Raw genomic sequence first — 23,540 nt, 5'->3', positions numbered from 1 at the left:
ATCCTTTTGTGTGCTTGTTTTTTCTCTGTGGTCTTAAATCTGAACGCACTGTCAATGCTAAGACAACGTTCCCAGAAAGACCATGTTAAATTTTGAAAAAAAATTATGACCGTCAAGTTTAATGTCTTTTTGGAACGCTTTATTTTTATTTGTCATTTGCTTTCCTTTACAGAAATGTACCAAATGGCTTGGACAAATCAGCTAACAATGGCAGATCTGAACTTTGCTTTACATTCAGAATCATTTCAGGATTATCGATCGTAACTGGATTTAGAATTTCTAGCCGTGTTCTCTTCAAACATAGTTAATCTAGAGACTGGTTATGAAACCCTGGGAATTTCAAAAGCAGGAACAATGCAGTCGCAATTAGATGTTGAACCGACCGTGACCCTGCACAATCTTTTGTTTTTGATTCGCAAGTTAATTACGAATAAACTAGTCGAAACTTTTGATTGGTTATCCTGCCGAAAGAAACGTGTTTTTGTCGGGTTTTGTGCAGGGTCAAGGCCAAAAAAGCAAACAAAAACATGAAACAAAGAAACTTGTCGAGTTTCATAACCAGCCTACATTTAGTAACTATGCTTCAAATAAAACAATAAGTTCATCCTCTGAAATCAATCTTTGATCGTAGCTCTGAAAAAGGAGATCTGTTGTCTTTCTTAAAGACGCCATGATTCAGTATTAAGAACGAAGACAAAGAATCAAAACTGCTGTACAATTTACTAGCGATGCCGTAAAACTGACGTGGCATGCTTAATGCAAACAAGTCAAGTCTCGGCTACTTGGCGTCCGTGTTGACAAAAACGTCTCGTGATTATGCTCCCTATTACCCAACAATAGATTTGCAAAGATATTTACAGTTTGCTTCCACTGTAGGTTACACTATGAAACATCCTTCTTTGGTAGAGGGTTGTGAAGGGGGCGTCCTAATCCCATTTCCCAGCAAATTGTTTTTTTCAAATCCCAGCTCATGTCCCCACAATCCCAGCCTGTGTTGCTCAACTTGAAATCCCATTCCCATTTTTCTATTGTTTTTGTTTCATGAATCCCAGTCCCAGTGCACAAAATCCCATTTCCCAGCCTCTAAAAGAGGCAAATCCCAGCGCCCATTTTACCCCTTCACGACCCTCTTGGTATCTTCCATCGTTTCACAAACACTATAGCAACGAAAATCCCTTTTCGAGCCTCCTTAACAATACACTGAACTTGGGTTGCCTGTGCAAAAATAGTCGGTCCCAGCCTCATGGACGTTTCTGAAAAAAGAAATTTATAAACAACATGGCCGTCGCAAGTTCGGACATTGCTCGCGATCGAATACCAGTAGTTGATTTCAGTGCCATGGGTCTTCAAAACAAGGATCCTTTAAAGGAAAGTAACCAAGCTATCAAGGAACTGGTTGATCAATTGTATCAAGCCTTTAGCACAATTGGATTTGTTTACCTAAAGAACCATGGGATTCCACAGGAAATGGTAAGATGTCATTTGGCAGCATTTGGTGACGCCTGGTTCTTGCAGGGGTATATACTCCATGGGAGAATGCCATGGATGCACCCTAATACTAATACTAAGCTTACTACTCTATATAAACACCACTTACCAGTCTACACGTTCTTGGGGTACTTAAGCATACTTCACCTACTTTACCTACTCGAGGTTCTTGGCCTACTTGAGGTTCTTGCCTTACTTGAGGTTCTTTACCTACTCGAGGTTCTTGGCCTACTTAAGGTTCTTCGCTTACTTGAGGTTCTTTACCTACTCGAGGTTCTTGGCCTACTTGAGGTTCTTGGCTTACTTGAGGTTCTTTACCTACTCGAGGTTCTTGGCCTACTCAAGGTTCTTGGCCTACTTGAGGTTCTTGGCTTACTTGAGGTTCTTTACTTACTCGAGGTTCTTGGCCTACTTGAGGTTCTTGGCTTACTTGATGTTCTTTACCTACTCGCGGTTCTTGGCCTACTTAAGGTTCTTCGCTTACTTGAGGTTCTTTACCTACTCGAGGTTCTTGGCCTACTTGAGGTTCTTGGCTTACTTGATGTTCTTTACCTACTCGAGGTTCTTGGCCTACTTGAGGTTCTTGGCTTACTTGAGGTTCTTTACCTACTCGAGGTTCTTGGCCTACTTGAGGTTCTTGCCTTACTTGAGGTTCTTTACCTACTTGAGGTTCTTGGCCTACTTGAGGTTCTTCGCTTACTTGAGGTTCTTGCCTTACTTGAGATTCTTTACCTACTCGATAGCCTTGGCCTACTTGAGGTTCTTTACCTACTCGAGGTTCTTGGCCTACTCGAGGTTCTTGGCCTACTTGAGGTTCTTGGCTTACTTGAGGTTCTTTACTTACTCGAGGTTCTTGGCCTACTTGAGGTTCTTGGCTTACTTGATGTTCTTTACCTACTCGCGGTTCTTGGCCTACTTAAGGTTCTTCGCTTACTTGAGGTTCTTTACCTACTCGAGGTTCTTGGCCTACTTGAGGTTCTTGGCTTACTTGATGTTCTTTACCTACTCGAGGTTCTTGGCCTACTTGAGGTTCTTGGCTTACTTGATGTTCTTTACCTACTCGCGGTTCTTGGCCTACTTAAGGTTCTTCGCTTACTTGAGGTTCTTTACCTACTCGAGGTTCTTGGCCTACTTGAGGTTCTTGGCTTACTTGATGTTCTTTACCTACTCGAGGTTCTTGGCCTACTTTAGGTTCTTGGCTTACTTGATGTTCTTTACCTACTCGCGGTTCTTGGCCTACTTGAGGTTCTTGGCTTACTTGAGGTTCTTTACCTACTCGAGGTTCTTGCCTTACTTGAGGTTCTTTACCTACTCGATGGCCTTGGCCTACTTGAGGTTCTTTACCTACTCGAGGTTCTTGGCCTACTCGAGGTTCTTGGCCTACTTGAGGTTCTTGGCTTACTTGAGGTTCTTTACCTACTCGAGGTTCTTGGCCTACTTGAGGTTCTTGGCTTACTTGATGTTCTTTACCTACTCGAGGTTCTTGGCCTACTTGAGGTTCTTGGCTTACTTGATGTTCTTTACCTACTCGCGGTTCTTGGCCTACTTAAGGTTCTTCGCTTACTTGAGGTTCTTTACCTACTCGAGGTTCTTGGCCTACTTGAGGTTCTTGGCTTACTTGATGTTCTTTACCTACTCGAGGTTCTTGGCCTACTTTAGGTTCTTGGCTTACTTGATGTTCTTTACCTACTCGCGGTTCTTGGCCTACTTAAGGTTCTTCGCTTACTTGAGGTTCTTTACCTACTCGAGGTTCTTGGCCTACTTGAGGTTCTTGGCTTACTTGATGTTCTTTACCTACTCGAGGTTCTTGGCCTACTTGAGGTTCTTGGCTTACTTGAGGTTCTTTACCTTCTCGAGGTTCTTGGCCTACTTGAGGTTCTTGCCTTACTTGAGGTTCTTTACCTACTTGAGGTTCTTGGCCTACTTGAGGTTCTTCGCTTACTTGAGGTTCTTGCCTTACTTGAGATTCTTTACCTACTCGATAGCCTTGGCTTACTTGAGGTTCTTTACCTACTCGAGGTTCTTGGCCTACTTGAGGTTCTTGCCTTACTTGAGGTTCTTTACCTACTTGAGGTTCTTGGCCTACTTGAGGTTCTTCGCTTACTTGAGGTTCTTGCCTTACTTGAGATTCTTTACCTACTCGATAGCCTTGGCCTACTTGAGGTTCTTTACCTACTCGAGGTTCTTTACCTACTCGAGGTTCTTGGCCTACTCGAGGTTCTTGGCCTACTTGAGGTTCTTGGCTTACTTGATGTTCTTTACCTACTCGCGGTTCTTGGCCTACTTAAGGTTCTTCGCTTACTTGAGGTTCTTTACCTACTCGAGGTTCTTGGCCTACTTGAGGTTCTTGGCTTACTTGATGTTCTTTACCTACTCGCGGTTCTTGGCCTACTTGAGGTTCTTGGCTTACTTGAGGTTCTTTACCTACTCGAGGTTCTTGGCCTACTTGAGGTTCTTGTCCTACTCTGGGTTCTTGGCCTACTTGAGGTTCTTGGCCTACTTGAGGTTCTTGGCCTACTCGACTGAGGTTCTTTAGCTACTCGGGGTTGTTGGCCTTCTCGGGGTTCTTGGTCTACTCGATTTGCTGGTCCTACTTGAGCTTCTAGGCGTTCTTGAACTATTTGGCCTACTCTCGATCCTATAGACTTTTTGTAATGAATTGCTTGTAGTCTTAAGATTAAAAATGAGATTAACCAATCGTTTAAATTAACTTAGAGATATAGCCTCTCTCATATCACAAAACAGGCTGTTCCACAGCACTGTTCCGCTATAACTAAAGTTGTTCGCGGAAACGGAACAATTCATTTGTTAATAGAACCCTTCAAGCTTTGAAACTAAGCTAGTTGAAAAAGTACCTTGACAAATGAAATTATGCAAAAGGGAAGCTGTTCTTCAATATACATTTAAGGGGACCTAGACAGCGATATTAATTTGAAAGGTAATCTTCACAAAAAGGATTTATCTCGTTACTTTAACGCATCATGGTCAAGTATTATCTACGAAGCTAAAAACTATTCTTCAAAGAAGCAGTTACTGTCACAGAGTCTCTGGTTAAACTATCTCTTTCGCGTCAATAATAAACCAATACACTATATAGCATGGACAGAATATTGGTCATTTGATGGAAAGTGAGAGTAGATTTCTATATTTTTCTGTATTTAAAGAACGCTTTTCTTTCTGTGGAGAAATATCAGCTATAAAACATTTTGTAATAAACATTAAGGAAAACGATTCTCAGGAAATCACCAACTATGAAATTTTTATTGATAAGTTGTTAAAGGCCAAAAATCCAAATAGCCTAGCATATAAAAAGCTTACAGAAATGAAACGCAAGCAGCCCGTTAACAGCCAAACGAAATGGCTTCCGCACTGTATGATAAAAGGAAATGAACTTATTGACTGAAAGGTGTCTTTCAGACTACCTTTTAAATGTCAATTGGGGAGATTAATTAATTGACAAAATTACATGACAATAACAGGAGAAAAAAAGGGTAAAATAAAAGGAGAAACATTCAGACAGTCAAAGCGACTGAATTATTTTATGCCACTTCTTTTTAAATGCTTTCTGCCCTCCTCGTGTTGTAACTGAAATTTGTTTTGTGTAATTGTAAATTACCAATAATCTGATAAAGCTATTCTAATATCGAAGGTTTTGCATTGTTGTAGTAACGGCTAAACATATAGTATATAGCTAGAAGTAGGCAGTGATTGAATCGACTAAATTTTCTCCTTTCATTTGTCTTCATCAAGAGCTAAACACACAGTTTTCCTTAGAACGTGGGCGGTTTGGATCATGTTAACTGAAATCATGAATTTGTATGTTTTTCCAAAAAACATTTGTAACAGGACAGTCCCAGAACAAGTGAATTAGGGTTTTTGAGCATTTTGACAGAAGCAACAGAAATCTGTGTCAGAGAACTTAATTTCAAATTGAACATGAATTGGTTGCAATTCGCCTGTGAAGTAACTTGAACGGAAATTTCTTGAGTTTCGAGCTTAATGTGTATTTCCTAGGTAATAAATAAACCTTCAATCAAAGTTCAATACATCTTCAGATTCGCAGTCCCTTTGCCAATTCGCTTGGGTTTTCTCAGGGCAGGTACATTTATTATCTCTATAGATCTTGTAGACCAGTTGGCTCGGTTTTTTGGACAAATTTAGCTGTGCCAATACACTTTTTGGGTTTGTGTCGTCTGGCAGCCTCAATTAATGTCTTAAAAACACATTGAATAGCTGAAGCCACGCTGTAATATTCAAGAAAGGAAACTGTAGGGCACCATTTATTTCTAAAGCAACTGCAAGTCATTAACTTGGAATCGCTCGTCAAGAGATCATTAATATTATGCACACCTGCCTCAAACCAATGCTTATAAAAAATAGTCTTGCATCAATTCTAATCAGTGAGTTGTTCCATATGGATTCGGCACCCAACTCCGCTCGTGAAACAAGACTCTTTAAAATTTAAATCCGACCACAGCTCAGCAAAAGTCTCCATGTTATTTTCAGAACCTTATTAAGGACGGTGACTACAAATTCAAAGGTATTTTTGCCCCGATTTATGATTATGAAGGAAATGTAGATCTTAAACAAGTGTTATTGAAATCCAAAGATAATTCGTGAATAATATTTGTAAACAGCCTTAAAATACAAAGCAAAAAGCTATATATGGCGTTCTTTCTCAATTGGAAGCTTAATTATCCCTGAAAAATGGATGGTTATCCCCAATTATCTTTTTGGATACCAAGAGCGCTTGCGAAGATCTACTTTCTCCTCATAGTTTTAAACCGCTCAAAAATATACCTGTATCAGTAAGCAGCACCGATAGGAAACTCGAGTATCTCGAGATGCAAACATATGCGCAATAACAATAGCAGGAAAAGGAAAGGAAAGGAATTTTATTTAAGTGTCTAGTCGTTCTAGCGCTGGAGCTGGGGACACTTTAAACTGAAATGAACAATGAAAGTAAATCAAGTCAAATGTTGGTTTTTGAGGAGAGGGGAAGCCGGAGTGCCCGGAGAAAACCTCTCGGTGCAGAGTAGAGAACCAACAAATTCAATCCACATATGACGCCGAGTCCGGGAATCGAACCCGGGCCACATTGGTGGGAGGCGAGTGCTCTCACCACGGCGACATCCCTGCACCGTCCGAAAAAAGTAGTGTAGGGGAAACAGAAAAGTAGTCAAGTCTTTCCCTACTTCTTGTTTTACGAAAGCCCTATAAATGTGATTTGCCCAAGACGATTTAACCCTTTCACTCCCATGGGGTTCCCCACTGACGCGTAAAATCGTCTTGCGTTAGACAGAGTAAAATCTGCAAGTGTCACTCTTAGGAGTGAAAGGGTTAATAGTGAAACAAATGACATTTAATTTGGTACCTGTGACACAAATTAATGTAGTTTTGAACTCAAGTTTCCTTTGGTCTTCTGTTAATAATAATCAGTATGATTCAAATTCATCCCAAAACACGCTAGAGTAAACGCAGTGAAAATAAGTCATCAATTGTTTCCCCCGGCAAAGTCTTATATAAGGTGCATAGTTCGCTTAGTAGCAAGCGGGAGTAGTAAGTGGTAAGCGGGAGTTTGCACAAATGTTTGATTGTGTCTTATTAGTGAAAATGCTTTTCTTGTTTCTTCATCGTCAATAAAAACTTTGAATTTCAACTTATATGAAACCTCTTAACTCTGTCGCCTTACTGTATATTAGAAGACAATAAAAATCCCTGCTATTACTCACGATTGGATTTAGAATTTCCTCACCACTTTGAAATTGCAATGTTTTAATAAGATTTTTAAAAAACTTCTCTGGAAGTCTAAGGACGTTGACCACTATTGTTTTTGTTATTGTTCTGCGCATCTCGAGATACTCGGGATTTCTTATGGGTGATGCTTATTAGTACAGGGTTATTTTTGGGCGGTTCCAAACTAGAAAGCATAACTTTGCGAGTGTACTTGGTATCCAAAGAGGAAATTGGGGGTAACCATGCATTTTTCATAGAAAATTGACCTTCAACTTGGAAAAGAACGCCAGACATTGCTTTGTATTTCAAAGCTTTTTACAAATATTGTTGATTAATTATCTTCGAAAAATGCGTGGTTACCCCAAATTTTCTTTTTGGATGCCAAGAACACTTGTTGAGATCTGCTTTTCCTGCATATTCAGTAAATTGCGCAAGAATACCTTTGAATTAGTAGGCACCGTCCTAAATAAAGATAACAAATAGCCTTTCCAGGGATAACAATCATCTCTCAAAAGTCTTGCAATCCATCAAGTCTTAGTGACATAATTAATGTCGCAAGATCACTTCAATTGAAGCCGCCAGATTCTAAATTATTTATACCCGCCGTCCTGCCGATTTTATCTGGGCATTTTCCAAGAACGTTGAATATAACTGTTTCGAGTAATTTTATGGGCACTGGAGGTTTGGGTAGAATTGACAAAATATACGTAACCTTGGAAGTAACAAACGTGGTTGCAACATTTAAAAGGAAGGGTGGGGTCCCAATTTGAGTATTGGAGATTAGCGTTTTTTTCAGTGAGTGGCTAAACTAAATTGGGCCATGATTGTAGTCAACGTTTTAATTTTAACTTCTCTGATTTCGGGGAAGGGTCTATTCAGGTTAACTATGCCGCCTACACTTCGATTAAATCGATCGGGCGCGTTTCCACCTTCTGTTTACAAACTTTCCTATGTAAATTCTTCGTTTCGATATGTGTCCTAAAGCCCATCAGAGAACTCATCAGTGGACACTTTGCGGAAAAAAACATTTTTATTTAGCGCAAACGAGAATGGACATCTAAGTACACCACATGTATTTCCGTGGGTGGCTATTTTTTCGATACTCTCCTCCTTTTCTCTGTAAACAAACAGGAAAAAAAATACATCAATTAATTATATTAAATAAATCCAGGAAAAAGCATCTCGAACTGTGGGGAGGGGCAGGTTATTTCCAAAATTTTCAATCGATGAACTAACAAAACTATCACAAGTGCGTCCATTTCTGTCGATTCGCATTCTTTCATGAATCTAGACTATTCGAAAATTTCATATTCATTCGTCTGGACTATCCAAAAAGAAACAACTTGTGGCGTCGGTGCATCATTTCAATGGCATCTGATTGGATGTGACAGAGGAAATAATGTGAATACATTATGAGTGGTCAAACGTTTGGGGTTATTGCCATTATTCCTTTCATTCCATTATCTTATCCGGAAAAAAATTCTAAGGTAACTCATACATTGTACATTTCGGATTAGACATACCCAAGATATCTCCAGGGTGCAGGGTGTCCTGAAGGCACATAACTTCATTTCGTTTTCTTCCTAAGGTAAAGACAATGCACAGAGTGTAAAAAAATTAGACATTACGGATCGTGTGTGCCTCTCTAAATCGTTCAAGGGCCTACTTCAGGGCGGGATAGCTGTTTTCCCTGATGTTGGTTGATAAGAGTCAATGGACTCAAGGGGGGTAATACGTTTCAACATTGTAAGGGTTTTATTGTAATCTTATTTAGTATGACCATCGTTTAAAACCCCCCCCCCCCCCCCCCAAAAAAAAAAAGAGAATCAAATTTATTTCTTTTTAGATGGACGTTCAACGCAAATTGCAAAAATTGATTGAAATTAAACCCAAACTTGACGCTCCATGAGCGTAAACTGGGTTTTTATTAGTACGTGTTTGTAGTCCTCACATTTTCCAATTAAGTTCTCACAACAGAGACATAACTAAAAGAACAGAATTTTGAACAGAAGTCTGCTCAATCGTTTCGGTTGGTTGGGTTGGTCACTGTCTTGGTCCTGTTTTATTGGGATCAACCATTTTAGTTGGTTTGGTTGATCAACTTTTTTAACGTGCTTAGAACTTGGTTGAAATGATCGAAAACGATGGGTATCGTCCGCTGATCTGTTGGCAGGCACCAATTTTTAACGTTTGTCGTCATTTTCACGCCGAAATCTTTATAACCAGACTTGGCAAAACAAGTCTTTGATGTCTTTAAAAAGACTATACCCAGTCGCAAACGCGGTTCAATAAAAAGTTTTAAAAAAGTTGTCTATTGGGATCTTCAACCAAACCAACCAAAACTGGTCTTGGTTGAAACTTTCGATCCCAATAGAACTTTCTGGAGTGCCGGAGCCTTAAAGTTGATGATGTGACAAATATCCTTATTTTTTTCCTTTTGCATAGAAATGTGCAATAACTGTACCTCTTTTTACGATGTGTCTTGCCTGTTTTTCTTTAGCTTGTACTTCAGCTTCTATATTTAAAGAGAAATTTAAAATCGTTATTTTTTGGAACCGCTTTACTACAGCAAGAGCGAGTAACAAAACTAAAATGCATGAATGAACCAGTAACGTGAAAGAAGTCAACTTATGATAGACTACTAGTGTAATGTCTTTGAACAAACTTTGCTTGTTAAGCTACTCGTTTGTTTGTGGAACAAATGTGAGTCCGAAAAGATAATATGTTGTCCTTTACACAGAAAGAGCTTTATAACCTTCATACGTTCACGTAACGCAGAAAAAACAGCTATGGATGGAAAGTCTATAAAGTGCAGAAGGCAAAACGTAGTATTCCAACCTGCTTGTTCGGCTGCTGCCGCAAATATCTCATCATCAAGTCGCTACAAAATGAAAGCCAATGGGAACTATAAGTAAGATTCAGGAAATGCCACATACAATGGACATTGACTTTACACATTCAGGGCGCGTACCACTGACCCTATTCTGTAATAAGTATCAACCGAATACTTTCTCTAATTTTCTATGGACGCAAATTTTGGTAGGAAGCCTCTATTTAATTTTTTCAGGAAACGATACCGAAAATATCTTTTGTATTCCGATATTATTGTACCACTTTTGAAGCAGGAGTGACAAAAATAATAATAATAATAAATAGGCACGCAATGCGTACATGTGGTAGTGCAGTAACGTACACAGCTATTTATTCCATAATTGTCAATTGAGATGCACTTTGTTTTCCAGGAGATTCAAGGTTTGCCTTTGCGTAATATGTAGCTCTACTTCTACACGGTATTGTTTTGGTACCATAAATCACGAGAGTGCCATGGTAGATGTCTTAAGTAAATAGCTAGGCCCTGAGAATACATGTGTTTACTAGTAAAATACTAAACCCAGAATGATTGACTAAATAAAAGGGAATTGAAATACATTGGCTTCTAGGATGACATGTTAATCATTTTCAAGTTCCCTTCAAAGTTGCACTGATGTCAAGTGCTATCGAGCGGGGTTAGTGTCTGGATGAGTGACCTCAACATAGCACCGAAAATTCTATTTTAATTAAAGCTCAAAGATGCGAACCAAGCAAGGTACAGATTTTGTTAGTCTGCTTTATACAAAACAAATGTTGATGAAAAAAGGGTAAATAAATATTGATACACAGTTTTTAGGAGTGTCGATCAAGAATGAAATATAATTTTTGCCTTTTGTCAAGTGTAACTTTTAAGGGTTGACATCATGAGCTATGACGGCCGCGTAAAAAAAATTACAACTGGTAATGGTCACCAGTTATGTTGAACCACTACCAGTTTTAGATTATGGCGGGCTTCATTGCTCACTCCGGCAAAGCCCTAGAGTTACAACTGGGAATGAACTAAATTGCCCTTGACAACATAGTAACTTAATGAACATGGAAACTTTGTGACCAAGCTTTGCTTGTGTCTATGTCAATTGCTTGTGTATCATTCAGTTTTTTGCAGTATCATTAATGTATTTGTTGATGATATAATGCAGACCACAGAATTACCTCTTTCTCTTCATCGCTGTCATCTGTAAACAAAACAAAGGATAGAAATAGGAGTAGGATAGAATCAGTTCTAACAGGTTTGTGGCATAGGTGCTAGGTGTAAAAAAACACATGGTTTTTTGTTTTGTGTTTGTTTGTTTGTTTGTTTGTTTTTTTTTGGGGGGGGAGGTGCAGAACACAGGTCACAGTTCACTGTTTACCAATACTATTAAACAATTCGAAACATTAATTAAAGCAAACGTTAAGGCTACACAAGGCATAGCATTAACTTTTGTTAAGGGTTTGGGTTGTTTCCGAATTGGTGAAACAAAAACCTGTGCCCAATGTTTTGTATCTGTGCATTTTTGCCTGTTACAATATCATTGCCACTGTTCAACTTCTTAAGTCCAACCAACAATAATTATTGTCAGTTGAAGCCCTACATAAACACTTAAAATGCTTCTATAATTAGAAAGGTAGTACATAAGCAATAATTGCTGCATGATAAAATAAGCAATAGTAATCTCCAATGATATTTCTCAATTCTTGATGAAATATTCTTTTAATTGACATTTAACTTGATTTACTTTTATTGTTCATTTCAGTTTACAGTGTCCCCAATTAGCGCTCCAACGCTAGAATGACTAGACACTTAAATAAAGTTCCTTTATAAAATTTTGTAATTGTTATAAGGAATCGGCAAAATGTTGTTACCATTGAATTGAAATATGATGACACAGAGTCATTGAAACATACTTTCCCTGATTTTTACAGTAAACCAATTGTAAGAAGGGCTTCAACATATACAATGAATTCGAATGGTTTTTTGAATTAATTTCTTATAAGCTTCTATGACGTCAAAATGAAGAGTATCTCCAACTCTGGGCAAGGGAGAGGAACAATAAAGAACTATAGTATTTATATAACCGTGCATGGACTGTAGCCCTGAGCCTTTTACGTTAATTTTTGCACTTGTAAAAAGCAGGCTTCACTGGCCATAGTATACTAAACTCACCATGAAAAGCTTTTCTTTGCTCATCATCATCGTCTTTGCTACCTGTCTCAGTCGGAATCACGTCACTGGCTGAAGATAGGAATGTAGTAGACAGAACAGATAATTACATTTTTGTGATAAATGAACGTAAGATGAACTAAGGACAGCTCATTTGAGTGAAAAAGTTACTCTGAACTAAGGCAAGAAATTGATGACACAAACTGAAGAGTTTGGGCATTCAAACCGCCTAGTATGTCAGCACAGCACAATGGGCATATCACATGGAAGCAAAGTCAAGTGAAAGCCAGCCCAAACTGTTCATTGATTTTCTTTTACCCAATGGCAAGTCTATCAGAATCATTGAGAAATGCCCTAAAACGCAACTTTCGTGCTTTATACCCGAATCATTTAATTTTGAAAAGGCAGGCATGCAAAGGGTGATACTTTTGATTTCCTCTGTCAATTGCAAAAGTGAATCATATATTAATCTCTCATCTTATCCAAGAGCAATCACTCAGCTGGCCGCACAGATAGTGTATTTTACAGGCCTCTGTTAATGCCAGAGCATTTAACATTGAAATTTCAGGGGTTCGTTCTGATTGCCTAAAGATGTTAAACCATCACGGCAAATACATGTAATCTTTGCTCTTGCAGGGTGGCTGTACCAAAGGATGATGAGAAATAATAAAATGAACAAAAACATTGGTAATATCTGCCACTGGCTTCAGGGTCTCAACCTAACTTAATTTATAAACTAGCTAGCATGAACAATGAAATGCTTATCTTAAGACTTGGCCACTTTTTGGCTATCAAATTGCAATGTTGGAGAACCGTGCATCAATGCATTTACAGCTTATGCTGTACTTACTGGTTGGTGCAAGTTGTAATGTTGTTTCATTTTCCTTTTCCTTCTCAGTCTAACAATAAAATAATAATGCATGATCAAATTGCATGCAAGGCATTATAGTTCTTAATAAGGTTTCTGACTGCAGTACATAATCGTGGCACATTGCATCTTCATGGATGACAGCTAGTGGCCACCAAATTATTTAGTGATCTAGGTATTTCATAAAACTTGAATGTCAATTACATTTGTATACTTTTCAACAGTTTAATAGCAGAACTTTGCATTCAGCTTCTTTTTGCCCTCCCAAAAAAGGCTCTTGCCGGGGTGTTTCATGCCTCATGAATGCTTATGCAGCATCGTATCATACACATGCATGTGATGTATATACATGCATTACAAAGCCCTACAGTAATGGTTAACAACGAAATTACTCAAGATTTACAGTAAACAATATGTAATTAAATCCTTATGACTAAATATAAAAATTCAGACATATGCCGGTATTGTCATCTCTACCCTCCAAAGATGGGGTTGCAAACTTGTTTGACTGGTGGACATATTTGAATTCCTGATAATTATATATCTGTGCATCAGTAAAAGCTATTATCAATGAAAGTTTAATACTATACTAACTTACAGTTGGTGCTGAACCACTTCTTGTATTGAGAAATGCTGTTAACAACAAAGTAACACAAGACTCAGTTACTGTAGTATTATCCTAGTTTTTAAATGGCATAGGTAAGAAAAGGCCTGGTATTTCTTGGCATGCCAACATCACTACTTATCAACAATGATCCAATTTTTATTTTCTTTGTATTGTTAATTGTGCTAGGAAATTGACTATTTTACAGTTGTTCTCAGTGGCATGGTCATCTGATGGAAGTGATCGAGGCACCAGTTAGGTTTGTTTTGACAAAGACTTTATCTTTACCTTTACTTTTTATACAGTCAAACCAGGTGAAGTTTACCCGTCAATGTTATATTAATACTTTGACTACATGAAGCTGGAAGCATTTAATTTGATCTCAAAAGAGGGTCTTCAAAACTAAAGTGCCACAGTGGTACATGTATGCAGTACATTGCATGTGGCAGATAACAAAATTATAAAAAGAAAAAATCATAAATTTCGAACCTGAAATATGTGTACAATTCAATTTTTGGGGGATTATGTATGATTCTGCTTTATTCAGTGTTCAAAATTGGCCATATTTCATTAATTTTGTTTAACTGCTTAAATTTTCAACCGCATTGTTTGAAATGGCCATGTTTCAAAATGATTACCACATTTAGATTTCAAATACCCTTTGCATTATTACATTATTGTATGTCATGCTTCACCTGGTTTCACGGTAGTCAAAATGATTGGCCACAGTAAAGCTACTATTGTCTGACAATTAACCTCTTTTTGCTTTTCTTAAAGAAATCATGCTGTTTTTATGCAAACATTTCGGATTAATAAAAGAAATCAATAACATTATTTTGTATCAAACCAAGGTCAACTTCTACCACACTTGTATTTTATGGGCACGTGATTACGCCAACAATTAACAGAACAGGAGTAACTTGTATCATGGAAGCAGGGCTCAAAGTTAACGACCAACTGGTCGCATATGCGACTATAGTTTCGGCTATGCGCATAAAAAATCATGTGTGGTTGCACCACCGCACCTATAAAGCCAAAATGCCGTGCGACTTATCTAGTGCTTACTCAACTGACCATACTAATGTACTCTGATTGATAAATATAAATTTGGCATAGATATAACACAACCATCAGCTTGAAGCACCAAATAATAAATTTGTGAAATATCCTGATTCTTCCTTGGAAGATACTTTTTCAATATTTATTGCTCACCTTCATCCATCTTTTTTAAAACGTCTTGCGGCAGTTGCAATCTTTGTAGGTGCAAGCAGCCTGCCGATTGACCAAAACCAGGGAAGGTCAGCCTCCCCACACATCCCCGCTTTGACAAAGTGACAAAATTCTTTAAGGCTTGTTCCCTCTCCTGAACTCCAATGAATTTCATCGCTTCAGTGACCTTAAACCCGAACACATCGCCACACTTGCATTTTGATTTTATGGTTGCTTTAGGGAGGAAGAAATGTTTGACCTAAAAATGCAAGAAATAATTATCATAATAATTCAAAAGAAATGAAATTACACATGAAGCTGTGAAAGGTGTTTAAATTCTGAGTAACAATTAATCACGGGAATGGAAATGAGAGTTTCACGTACAGTGAGAACATGCAATGTACAATGTACATGAAAGGATAGGATAGGATAAGATAACTTAGTTCAACAAAGTAAACTCATCAGTCAAAACTATAAAAAATAAAATATATACTAAAAGCATTACCAAATATGCAGTGGCTAGAACTACATTAATTTCTATAAAATTACTTTTTTGACTAAAGAATCACAACTACAAAATACTAGTGAATGATAATTAAAAGACCTGACTTTACATGAGTGCCGTGGGCAGAAATTCTAAATTTCACTTGATGGGAGTGATCATGTTAGTATGTAGTACAACATCAAGTTAACATATAACTGATAAATAAATGGGAATCAACCAGTCCAAATACCTGATCTTTATACCACTGACAATTTTCTGTTTTTAATAGTCTGCTACTGTTTATGTAACTATCGTTGTAAGTATGATTGCAGTATGTTAAACAAAAAACCATCAGTCAGTTGGCATGTTTTGTGAAAGGCGTCACACAGTAATACCACTCCAACATAACTGCTACAGACACTAGAGATAATTACTCATAGACCTATTTGTAGATATGGCAGCCATTTTGCTTTCTATTGTTTCGGAAGACATTATGGGTTGCTTGGGGGGGGGGGGGGTGGGGGTTGGGTTATCCTATAATATAGCTATTTCAAACAATTTTAAATCAAATTTAATGGGCAGTTAGCAGAGGGTCCTTTTTTACCGGGTAATGAATCCATGACCTGGTATCGAAAAGGTTTGGGTTTTGCTTTTAAACTTAAGCGAATGATAATATTATTGACATCCTAGATGTGGTTTTTTAAATATTTTTTCACAGTTAGCACTCCATAGCCCCGGGAACAGTTTTCCTCTATCTGGCCCACTGGTGGGAAAATAACATATGTTAAATGCGAATAAGGGTCATACAAAAGTGGTGAGCGCCAACCTCATTTGGTACAGCTGTGCATTTCACAACTATCTTCTCTACCATAGCAACAAATTCCTTTTCCTCCTCCACACTGTATATGAACTGGCTTCCACCAGACTCTCCCTCATTGAGCAACCCATCAATGTTCGGAAGGATGGTGTCAACGAAATAGGTTTTCACCAAGTCAAAATAGTGTTTAAGTCCCAGTTTGTCTAGAATCTTGTGCAAGAAAAACAAATAAAATTAACATAAGTAAGTGCTGAAAATTGGCTATTATTGCACTCAGAAAGAGGATCAAAATAGAATTACTGTATGTGTAGACTTCATGTCGAACTATTGCTTCAAAAATGAAAATCTAAGTTAGGGCCTGTATCAATAACTTTCACAATTAAAGTGAAAGTGTCAACACTTTCTTAACCCAAGCATAATTTCTTGTTCACAAACAGATACCGGTAAATGGCATTGTAAATTGCTGTGTGGATTTTAAGACATCTGATGGCGATATTACATGTAGCTCCTCATTTTGCAAAGACACCAAAATATTGTTACAAGTACAAAGCCCCTTTAAAATCATTATTAAAACCATTAAGGAGAGTACTTTCTTAATTACCATGCCAGTAGAAAATAGCAACAACGCGTAGTTCATCTGGGACCGCATGTCCAACCTTGACGACTCCAGGATTGAACAAATCTCTTTGAAGAGATTATTCTCTTGCATGACCTTGAATTCTTCTTGGAGTTCAAGTAGAACATCAACACTCAATACTGCTTTTTTAATTAAAGGTTGCAGGGATGCCTTTAGGGAAAGACTTCCTTGCAATGTCTGGATCCCGCTTACTTTGTTAAAAGGGATCATGGCAATTCGTGAGAAAACCCTAAGATGAGAGGGAAAAAAAAATGTTTAACACCATGACTGGGGGCAGCCCCTATTTCAAATAATCGTTTGGGTGTATCATTGAAAAACCCGGACCATTTTTCACATGACTGCTCTTGCATCATGTTCCACAGAGAGAGAGAGAGAGAGAGAGAGAGAGCGCATTTCAGGCTCAGACCCATCAATTAGAATATTTCAGTATGGGTTCTGCATATGATTCAATTCAGTAATCAATATTCTGTTAAAAAACAAGAGTCCTGACCAGATAATTGAAACATCTGGATAACCTATGTTGGACTTTATGTCAAGGGAAATGATGGATTACCCTAGGTTAATGCTGTTGGTTGTTTTACTATCAGTTCATATTGAATTCCTTATTTTTAGAGCATTTTCCATTTATTATAAGACTTCAAAGTACAGCTGTAGCGAAGTGCCACTGTATTTCAAAATAAGAGGGAGCTATTGCCACCATAGGGAACATGCCTTTATTTCCCCTCTATCTAACCAACATTGGTTTGACCACTATCAATTGAAGATAATGCTAACGTGACAAGAGGATATTATGTACATGTATATTCTAATATGTCTTTTGAACAAAATTAATTTATTAGTCCCCAGTCATTACAAAGAACTATCATGGTTTTTATGTTATCAATATTATTATTGATAATGTTGATTGTTACCTTGATATTTTTTCTTTGTCTACTTTCCCCTTTCTGTACACACACTGAGGGTTCATCGTCATGATTGGTATTGACCTTGGGAAGGAGGCCTTTTCAATCTTTGCTGTTTGCCTTTGGGACTAATAATAGAGAATTTAACACAATGAAAAATCCCCACAAAAATTTTGTTAGTAATAAAGCCATTTTCTGTCAAAATAGATTAAGGCAACAAGCCATTCAACCAAAGACTTTTTTCAGTCATATTGTTTGACAAGTAGTAACATGGATAGCATCTCTTCCTTTATCGTATCTAATTAATTTAAAGCCAGTCATTACTTTCATCCACAGGCAGCTTACGTCTTCTGATTGATCTGCATACTCACACCCACTAAAGTTTGCCAAAACCTTGTAACCAAAAATCCAAAAGGGGATTCTGACTTCACAGGAGGAATATCACACAACAAAATATCACTCAAGGCCCTTATCATCCACAAGTTACTGCCATTACAGTTTAAGACCTCTTTTTCTTAAAAGAAAAAATGGTGTAAAAAAAAATATATATATGTTACCTGGTTATAAGCTTGCACTGCCAGAGCTTCTAGAGTGTTAAGATCAGATACATCATCCCACCAGAATGGGAGGGTGCGTAAACAGGACAACTTCAGGATGCCTGCTTGGGTACAATCTGAGAGAAAAAAGAAATAAAGAATGCTTGGTTAAATTTATATGATATACGTGTACACATGCGTTATGGAGATACATGTACAAAAGGTTAAAAATTGATGAGACACTTCCTTTTAAAAACCACCCTTTTCTAGTTTCTGATAACTGCCGTATCCCACTTCCCCCTTCCCGTTCCTTTTAAGGGGGGGGGGGGGGACTGCAGTGTGGGAGAGAATAGGTAAATTAATAACGCCCCAAGAAGGTGAAGTGTCTCCACTAATTTTGCAGCTTGTTGTAGCATTAAAATCCAGATACAGAAAGGCGATTTAAGGGGGAATTGCATGGGGAAGTTGGAACTGGTCTTTTCCTTTTTTATTAACAATTAAGGAACTGCAATATTAACCTCCAATGCTTGTCTGGTCTCCAATCAAGGCCATAGCTATGGACACAGCCAGGGATTTGCCAGAAACAGGCAATCCATAGGCCATAACTAGAGGAGCCCCATCGTAACGGATTGCAAGTTCTTCATAATGCAAGGCAAGACCCATGCCTCCAATAACAAGTACAGATGGAACAAAGTTGTTCCCCATAAACTTGTGCTCTATTTCAATAATCTCTCTCAACACATTCCCTCTGTCAAGGTTGTCATCATCTGAAACGGGAAAACGGAGTGTAACCAACAACAACAGAAGCCTTCTTAAAAGAAAATCTCTGTTCATTGAACTTTGATATCCACCACTTTCTTTAACACAGAAATGCAGGAATAACTGAATGCCACTTTGAAACTTGTCGCATTGTGGCTACGATTCTTATGGCCCTTTTTTACCCACTTACAGTATGAATTATGTGGTCGCTGAAATAGGTATCATTGACAAAATCAATGACCCCCCCGTTTCACCTTCATACCTAGTACTTTGTATTACAACTTGTTCATTTTGCAAAGGCCTTTATGCTCTGACATGAGGTAAGATTTAGGACCACAAGAATATGGATATACTTGATTTGATACACTTGATTTCAGTTTGTAGTGCCAATTTTTTGGTTGTTATGTTTTCATACATTCAAACTATTGTTCTTTTCCATAAAATGATTTAGTCGTACCAAGTAGTCGCTGAAAGATGTGGCAGCTTACTGAATCACTCACGACTCTTTAATGTGGTTGAGATAGTTTTTTTTACAATTACATTGTAACCCTTACACACCCAAACCATAAACCTGAACCGGTTTATCAAACCCTCAACAGTTTTCCTCGTCAATGGTGAAACCGTTGGAATCAATGGGTTATGGATCAAATAATCTTTAGGGACAGGGGAACCCTTAATGTTTAACTGATGGTAATTTGAATTTTTGTCCAGATCGTTATACAATACGGTATTTTTTAAAGCATGTTTATAAACAAAATTGGTGAAAAAAGCCAGTAAATTGATGATTTTACATGTAATCGTTTAAAATTTGAATATTCTAATCAGACTGTACCTAAAATATGCAGATGACGACATCATTTACGCGATTGACGTCATATGCATGGTAATTTTGTTAACCTGCATTACAGTATCAAATGACTAGCACACAAACCTTTGATATCGATCACAGGTAAAGGGGTCAACTCACTGCCAAGGACAGCATATGGTGATTCACTTTCATCTAATCGCACTGCAACTCCATCAACATTACGTACATGGAGGTTTGACCCCAGAACCCACGTAGGGGGGTCACTACGCTGTTGTAGCCCAACACACTAACAACGACAAATGTTACATATGTTAAGGAAATACACATGTATGTCAAACAGTTAAGGATCTATGGCATCTGATTTGGGTCACTCGCATCGTTTGAGATTACAAAGCTCTCATAAAAAATGGTCTTGCTGAAACCAATCGGTAGCGCAGCCAAAACTTACTTGGCTGACTTGCCCGATAAGAGAGCTTCGAACGCAACTTGCCGTTCTTGTTGCCTCTTGATTGAACCGCAAATTTAAAGCAATATCATGCTTCTCTTTTCCCAGGGAAAATCAAAGACAGATTGACATGTTAACTTTGCAAAAATTTCTATGGAATTTACCACTTGTCAATTTCAAATTGCAAGACCTCTCCTGATCATTCTGTTAACTTTGGACTGAAAATGGGCCAGAGTATAAGCTTTCCATAGTCCTTGCTACAGCAACAATTGAGACATTCACAAATTGCAACAAGGTCAAAAATCCCTTTATTGCTTTGATGCAATATTAATAACGACTCAAAGTACTGTGTAACAACGCCATAGTTACTATAAATACGAGGAATGACCTAAAATGATCTAAAATGACCTACAATGACATACTCATTGTAGGTCACGCAAGGTCACTTTAGCTTATTTCAGATCATTTTAGATACCGTTGTAGCTCATTGTGGGTTATTTTTGATCATTTTATGCCATCCCTTGTTTTAGCAATGATTATTACGGTAATAACACTAGGTGTAATGTTTATCGCGTTTCTACAGAACCTAGCTATCCGCTACGTGTTAACCATTTTTATACTAATAACTTTGTGATCAAAAAGGACAAGAAAACAATAATTTTAAGACAACTTCTAAAATTCCTCAAAGGCAGGTGGGAGGGGGTAGTACAACCCCCTCAACAACTTCACTCCTTGTATTTTGACTTTTATCATCATCAGGTAGGTTTTCTGATTGGTTTATGCCAAACAAGCACTGCTTAAAACACAATTGAAATGGGCATAAGAAAGAGATTACTACCATATAATTTGTCACACACCTCCTCTATCTCTTGCTTAAATTGAGCTGAAAATTAAATAGTTTTCAGCATTTTCTTGACGATACACTTCTCAAATTAATGTGTGTCAACAAAATTTATTTCTCTCATGCACAAACAAGAAGTTGGGTCAGAAGAAGAAGGTCACACCATCCTTTCCAAATATTTATATTCAAAAGGACTAACCTCCACGGGAAACAAGCGCCGTGGGTTGGTCTCCTTCAAGTAGGCATCACACAGCCTCTTGAAATAGGCAGGCAAGTATTGTTCTTTGGACGGCACAGTCCACAATTTCTTCGAATTGAACGCATACACAATACCCGTCTGCGTAGACATGTCCCTCCACGTAAGATAATATTGCGTGCTAAAACTGAAAGAATAAAATAACATGGAATATGCGTTCGGGAAGTGTTTTAACCGCGAAGAACCCTCTCATGTGTATCTTAGTTGAGACACAACAGCACCACAATTCAACAAAAATTGCCAATCACCGTTTTGATTGAAACTTGATCAGTATACGGTAGAGACTTTCACACAGGCCATCCACAAAAGTCGCCCCCGCTGAGAATTAGTAGGGCCCCGCCCTCAACAGCTTGAGAAATTTCATCTTTTTGCCAACCCAAAAAAAAAATGATATATCGTTATAATTAGGCTATATTTCGTAAGTATATTATGCTTTACGAAGCTTTAATATGACCTTTCGATATTCGCTCTTTTGATAAAAAATTACATCTGGGTTGCCTGTGGATAAACCACGCGGGACTCGCGGGATGTTCGAACATTTAATCACTCCCCACACGAGTTCACTGAGTGTTCCCGGTTTACCAAGCCTACAAACCCTGAAAAAGGTCTATTTCTTTAACAATTCAAAAATTCATTGAATAATTTCATACTGCTGATTAGTAACCGTGCTTCTGTATTTTTTAACATCGATCCGTGTATGCACTACCCTGCTGGCACAGGTTTCTTCAGCAGATAGTTTCAGTTCGCTTGTCTTTTTACGGCTGCACGTCTTAATCTCGCACGGTATGCTTGCAAAATTTTATCGCATTCCGGAAAAAAATCATTTGACACTGGTTGAAAAGAATTCCTTTACGCCACACCATTAGTGAAATATACCTGACAACCTTGCGATAAGATCGACAACTGGAGCATTCGTTTAATGCAAAAAAAAAAAAGGAAATTATATTCATCACAAAGCCCGAAGACCTCTCACCGAAATGCCGACTGAAAATCTAAAGGAGATCGACTCAAGTTTATGTGGGGAGGATCGACTCTGGGCCTATCATTTAGGGGTGTCTCAGCTAAAGTGGCAATCAACCGCTTAACGTTTTAAATTCTCGCAGTTTTCTTACTATTAATTAAAGGGGCTAGGTCACGCTATTTTAGGTATATTCGTTTAATTTTGTTAATTATGAGTTCTAAACGTCAAATTGGCAGAGCAAGAGTCTTTCATTTGCAAAATCACGGCCACATAACAACTGAGAATGATTTTCCAGCTGTGTAAATGACATTTTGATATAGACTGATATAAATTTGAAAAAAAGGTGGGCCGACGTTTTTCAAATTTACCCAAATTCAATCCATTTCAATCCTCTCCACTTTTGTCCATCCATGTCCCTTCTTGGCTTCCCTGTGTTTTGTTAGAGTTCTTCTATAGTTTTGAACAGTTATTTTGATATTTTAGTTAATTGTATGACCATTCGATCAGCGCTGAAATTGCCTAAAATTGCGTGACCTAGCCCCTTTAATCAATGTTTAGTCTGACTAACCTCTCCTCCAATCGATTTTCCTCTTCACTGTGAAGGGTAGTTTTGGGAAGGACCTTAAAAAGGAATCCGTCCGAACTACCACACGCGGGGTCTTCAGTGACATAACCAGTACAAACGACTGAAAAGTTTGTCACTGGAACAAACCGAGTTCCCTTTTTGACGTAGTAGCCGATTTCTCCATTCCGTTCCGTCAACTTTTTGTCCTCGATTTGTGTTTCCTGCTGGTCGCATGACTGAGTATTTGACTCATCAGGACTTGCTTTTTGCGACGGTCCCTCCTCGGCCGACATCTTCTCTCCTTGAGTATCTAGAAACTTGTGAGATTCTCCTACAGGCACTGTTCGCAATTATCGGAGGATAAACAAAAAAACCATTCATTCAGTCGACACTCCCTCGTATTCTGACCAATTGAGCATCACTTAGAAACAAAGGAAACCATGCAAGGAGATGCGAAGAATAAACAGGATGTTAAAAAAGGAGTGGTTATTCATGGGCGGGGTCAAGCAACGTTATGTGCAACTTTAAGTTCTTTATGAAATTTGAAAGATCCTCCTGATTTTATCCTTGACATTTCGGTAAAAATGTCGACTATCCTGCTTTTTTCTGC

The 23,540-nt window shown here is 38.1% G+C and overlaps 2 protein-coding genes across 2 annotated transcripts in view; one reads left to right on the top strand and one right to left on the bottom strand.

Moving 5' to 3' along the window:
• The first annotated feature begins 1,249 nt into the window (after positions 1–1,249).
• LOC138007492 (uncharacterized) overlaps positions 1,250–23,540 on the top strand; it is a 36,931-nt gene continuing 14,640 nt past the window's right edge. Inside the window, exon 1 of the mRNA XM_068854446.1 lies at positions 1,250–1,470. Coding sequence (XP_068710547.1) covers positions 1,279–1,470 — 192 coding nt within the window. The 5' untranslated portion in view covers positions 1,250–1,278. The remainder of the gene's footprint in view (positions 1,471–23,540) is intronic.
• On the bottom strand, positions 8,236–21,706 carry LOC138007491 (uncharacterized). Its single transcript, XM_068854444.1, has 17 exons — positions 21,653–21,706; positions 21,348–21,531; positions 19,986–20,148; positions 18,814–19,062; positions 18,317–18,432; positions 17,769–17,887; positions 16,822–17,086; positions 16,230–16,430; positions 14,923–15,178; positions 13,705–13,739; positions 13,089–13,137; positions 12,242–12,310; positions 11,248–11,270; positions 10,063–10,105; positions 9,689–9,739; positions 8,748–8,807; positions 8,236–8,341 (listed from the first exon to the last, which is right to left on the bottom strand). The coding sequence occupies exons 2-17, from the start codon at positions 21,495–21,497 to the stop codon at positions 8,313–8,315; spliced, it is 1,878 nt and encodes a 625-aa protein (XP_068710545.1). The 5' UTR covers positions 21,498–21,531; positions 21,653–21,706; the 3' UTR covers positions 8,236–8,312.

The sequence above is a fragment of the Montipora foliosa genome, chromosome 6 (genome assembly GCF_036669935.1).
Source record: "Montipora foliosa isolate CH-2021 chromosome 6, ASM3666993v2, whole genome shotgun sequence".
Lineage (NCBI taxonomy): Eukaryota > Metazoa > Cnidaria > Anthozoa > Scleractinia > Acroporidae > Montipora > Montipora foliosa.
This window is presented reverse-complemented; position numbering and strand designations above follow the sequence as displayed.

Bases quoted from the DNA above. Each gene is read 5' to 3' on its own strand.
- LOC138007491 (XM_068854444.1), bottom strand. From the start codon at position 21,497: ATGTCTACGCAGACGGGTATTGTGTATGCGTTCAATTCGAAGAAATTG. The intron at 15,179-16,229 runs GTTGGCGCTCAC...TTGCATTTTTAG, and splicing joins GCACAGCTGTACCAAATGAG to GTCAAACATTTCTTCCTCCC. The intron at 13,138-13,704 runs GTAAGTTAGTAT...TTTTATTGTTAG, and splicing joins GAAGTGGTTCAGCACCAACT to ACTGAGAAGGAAAAGGAAAA.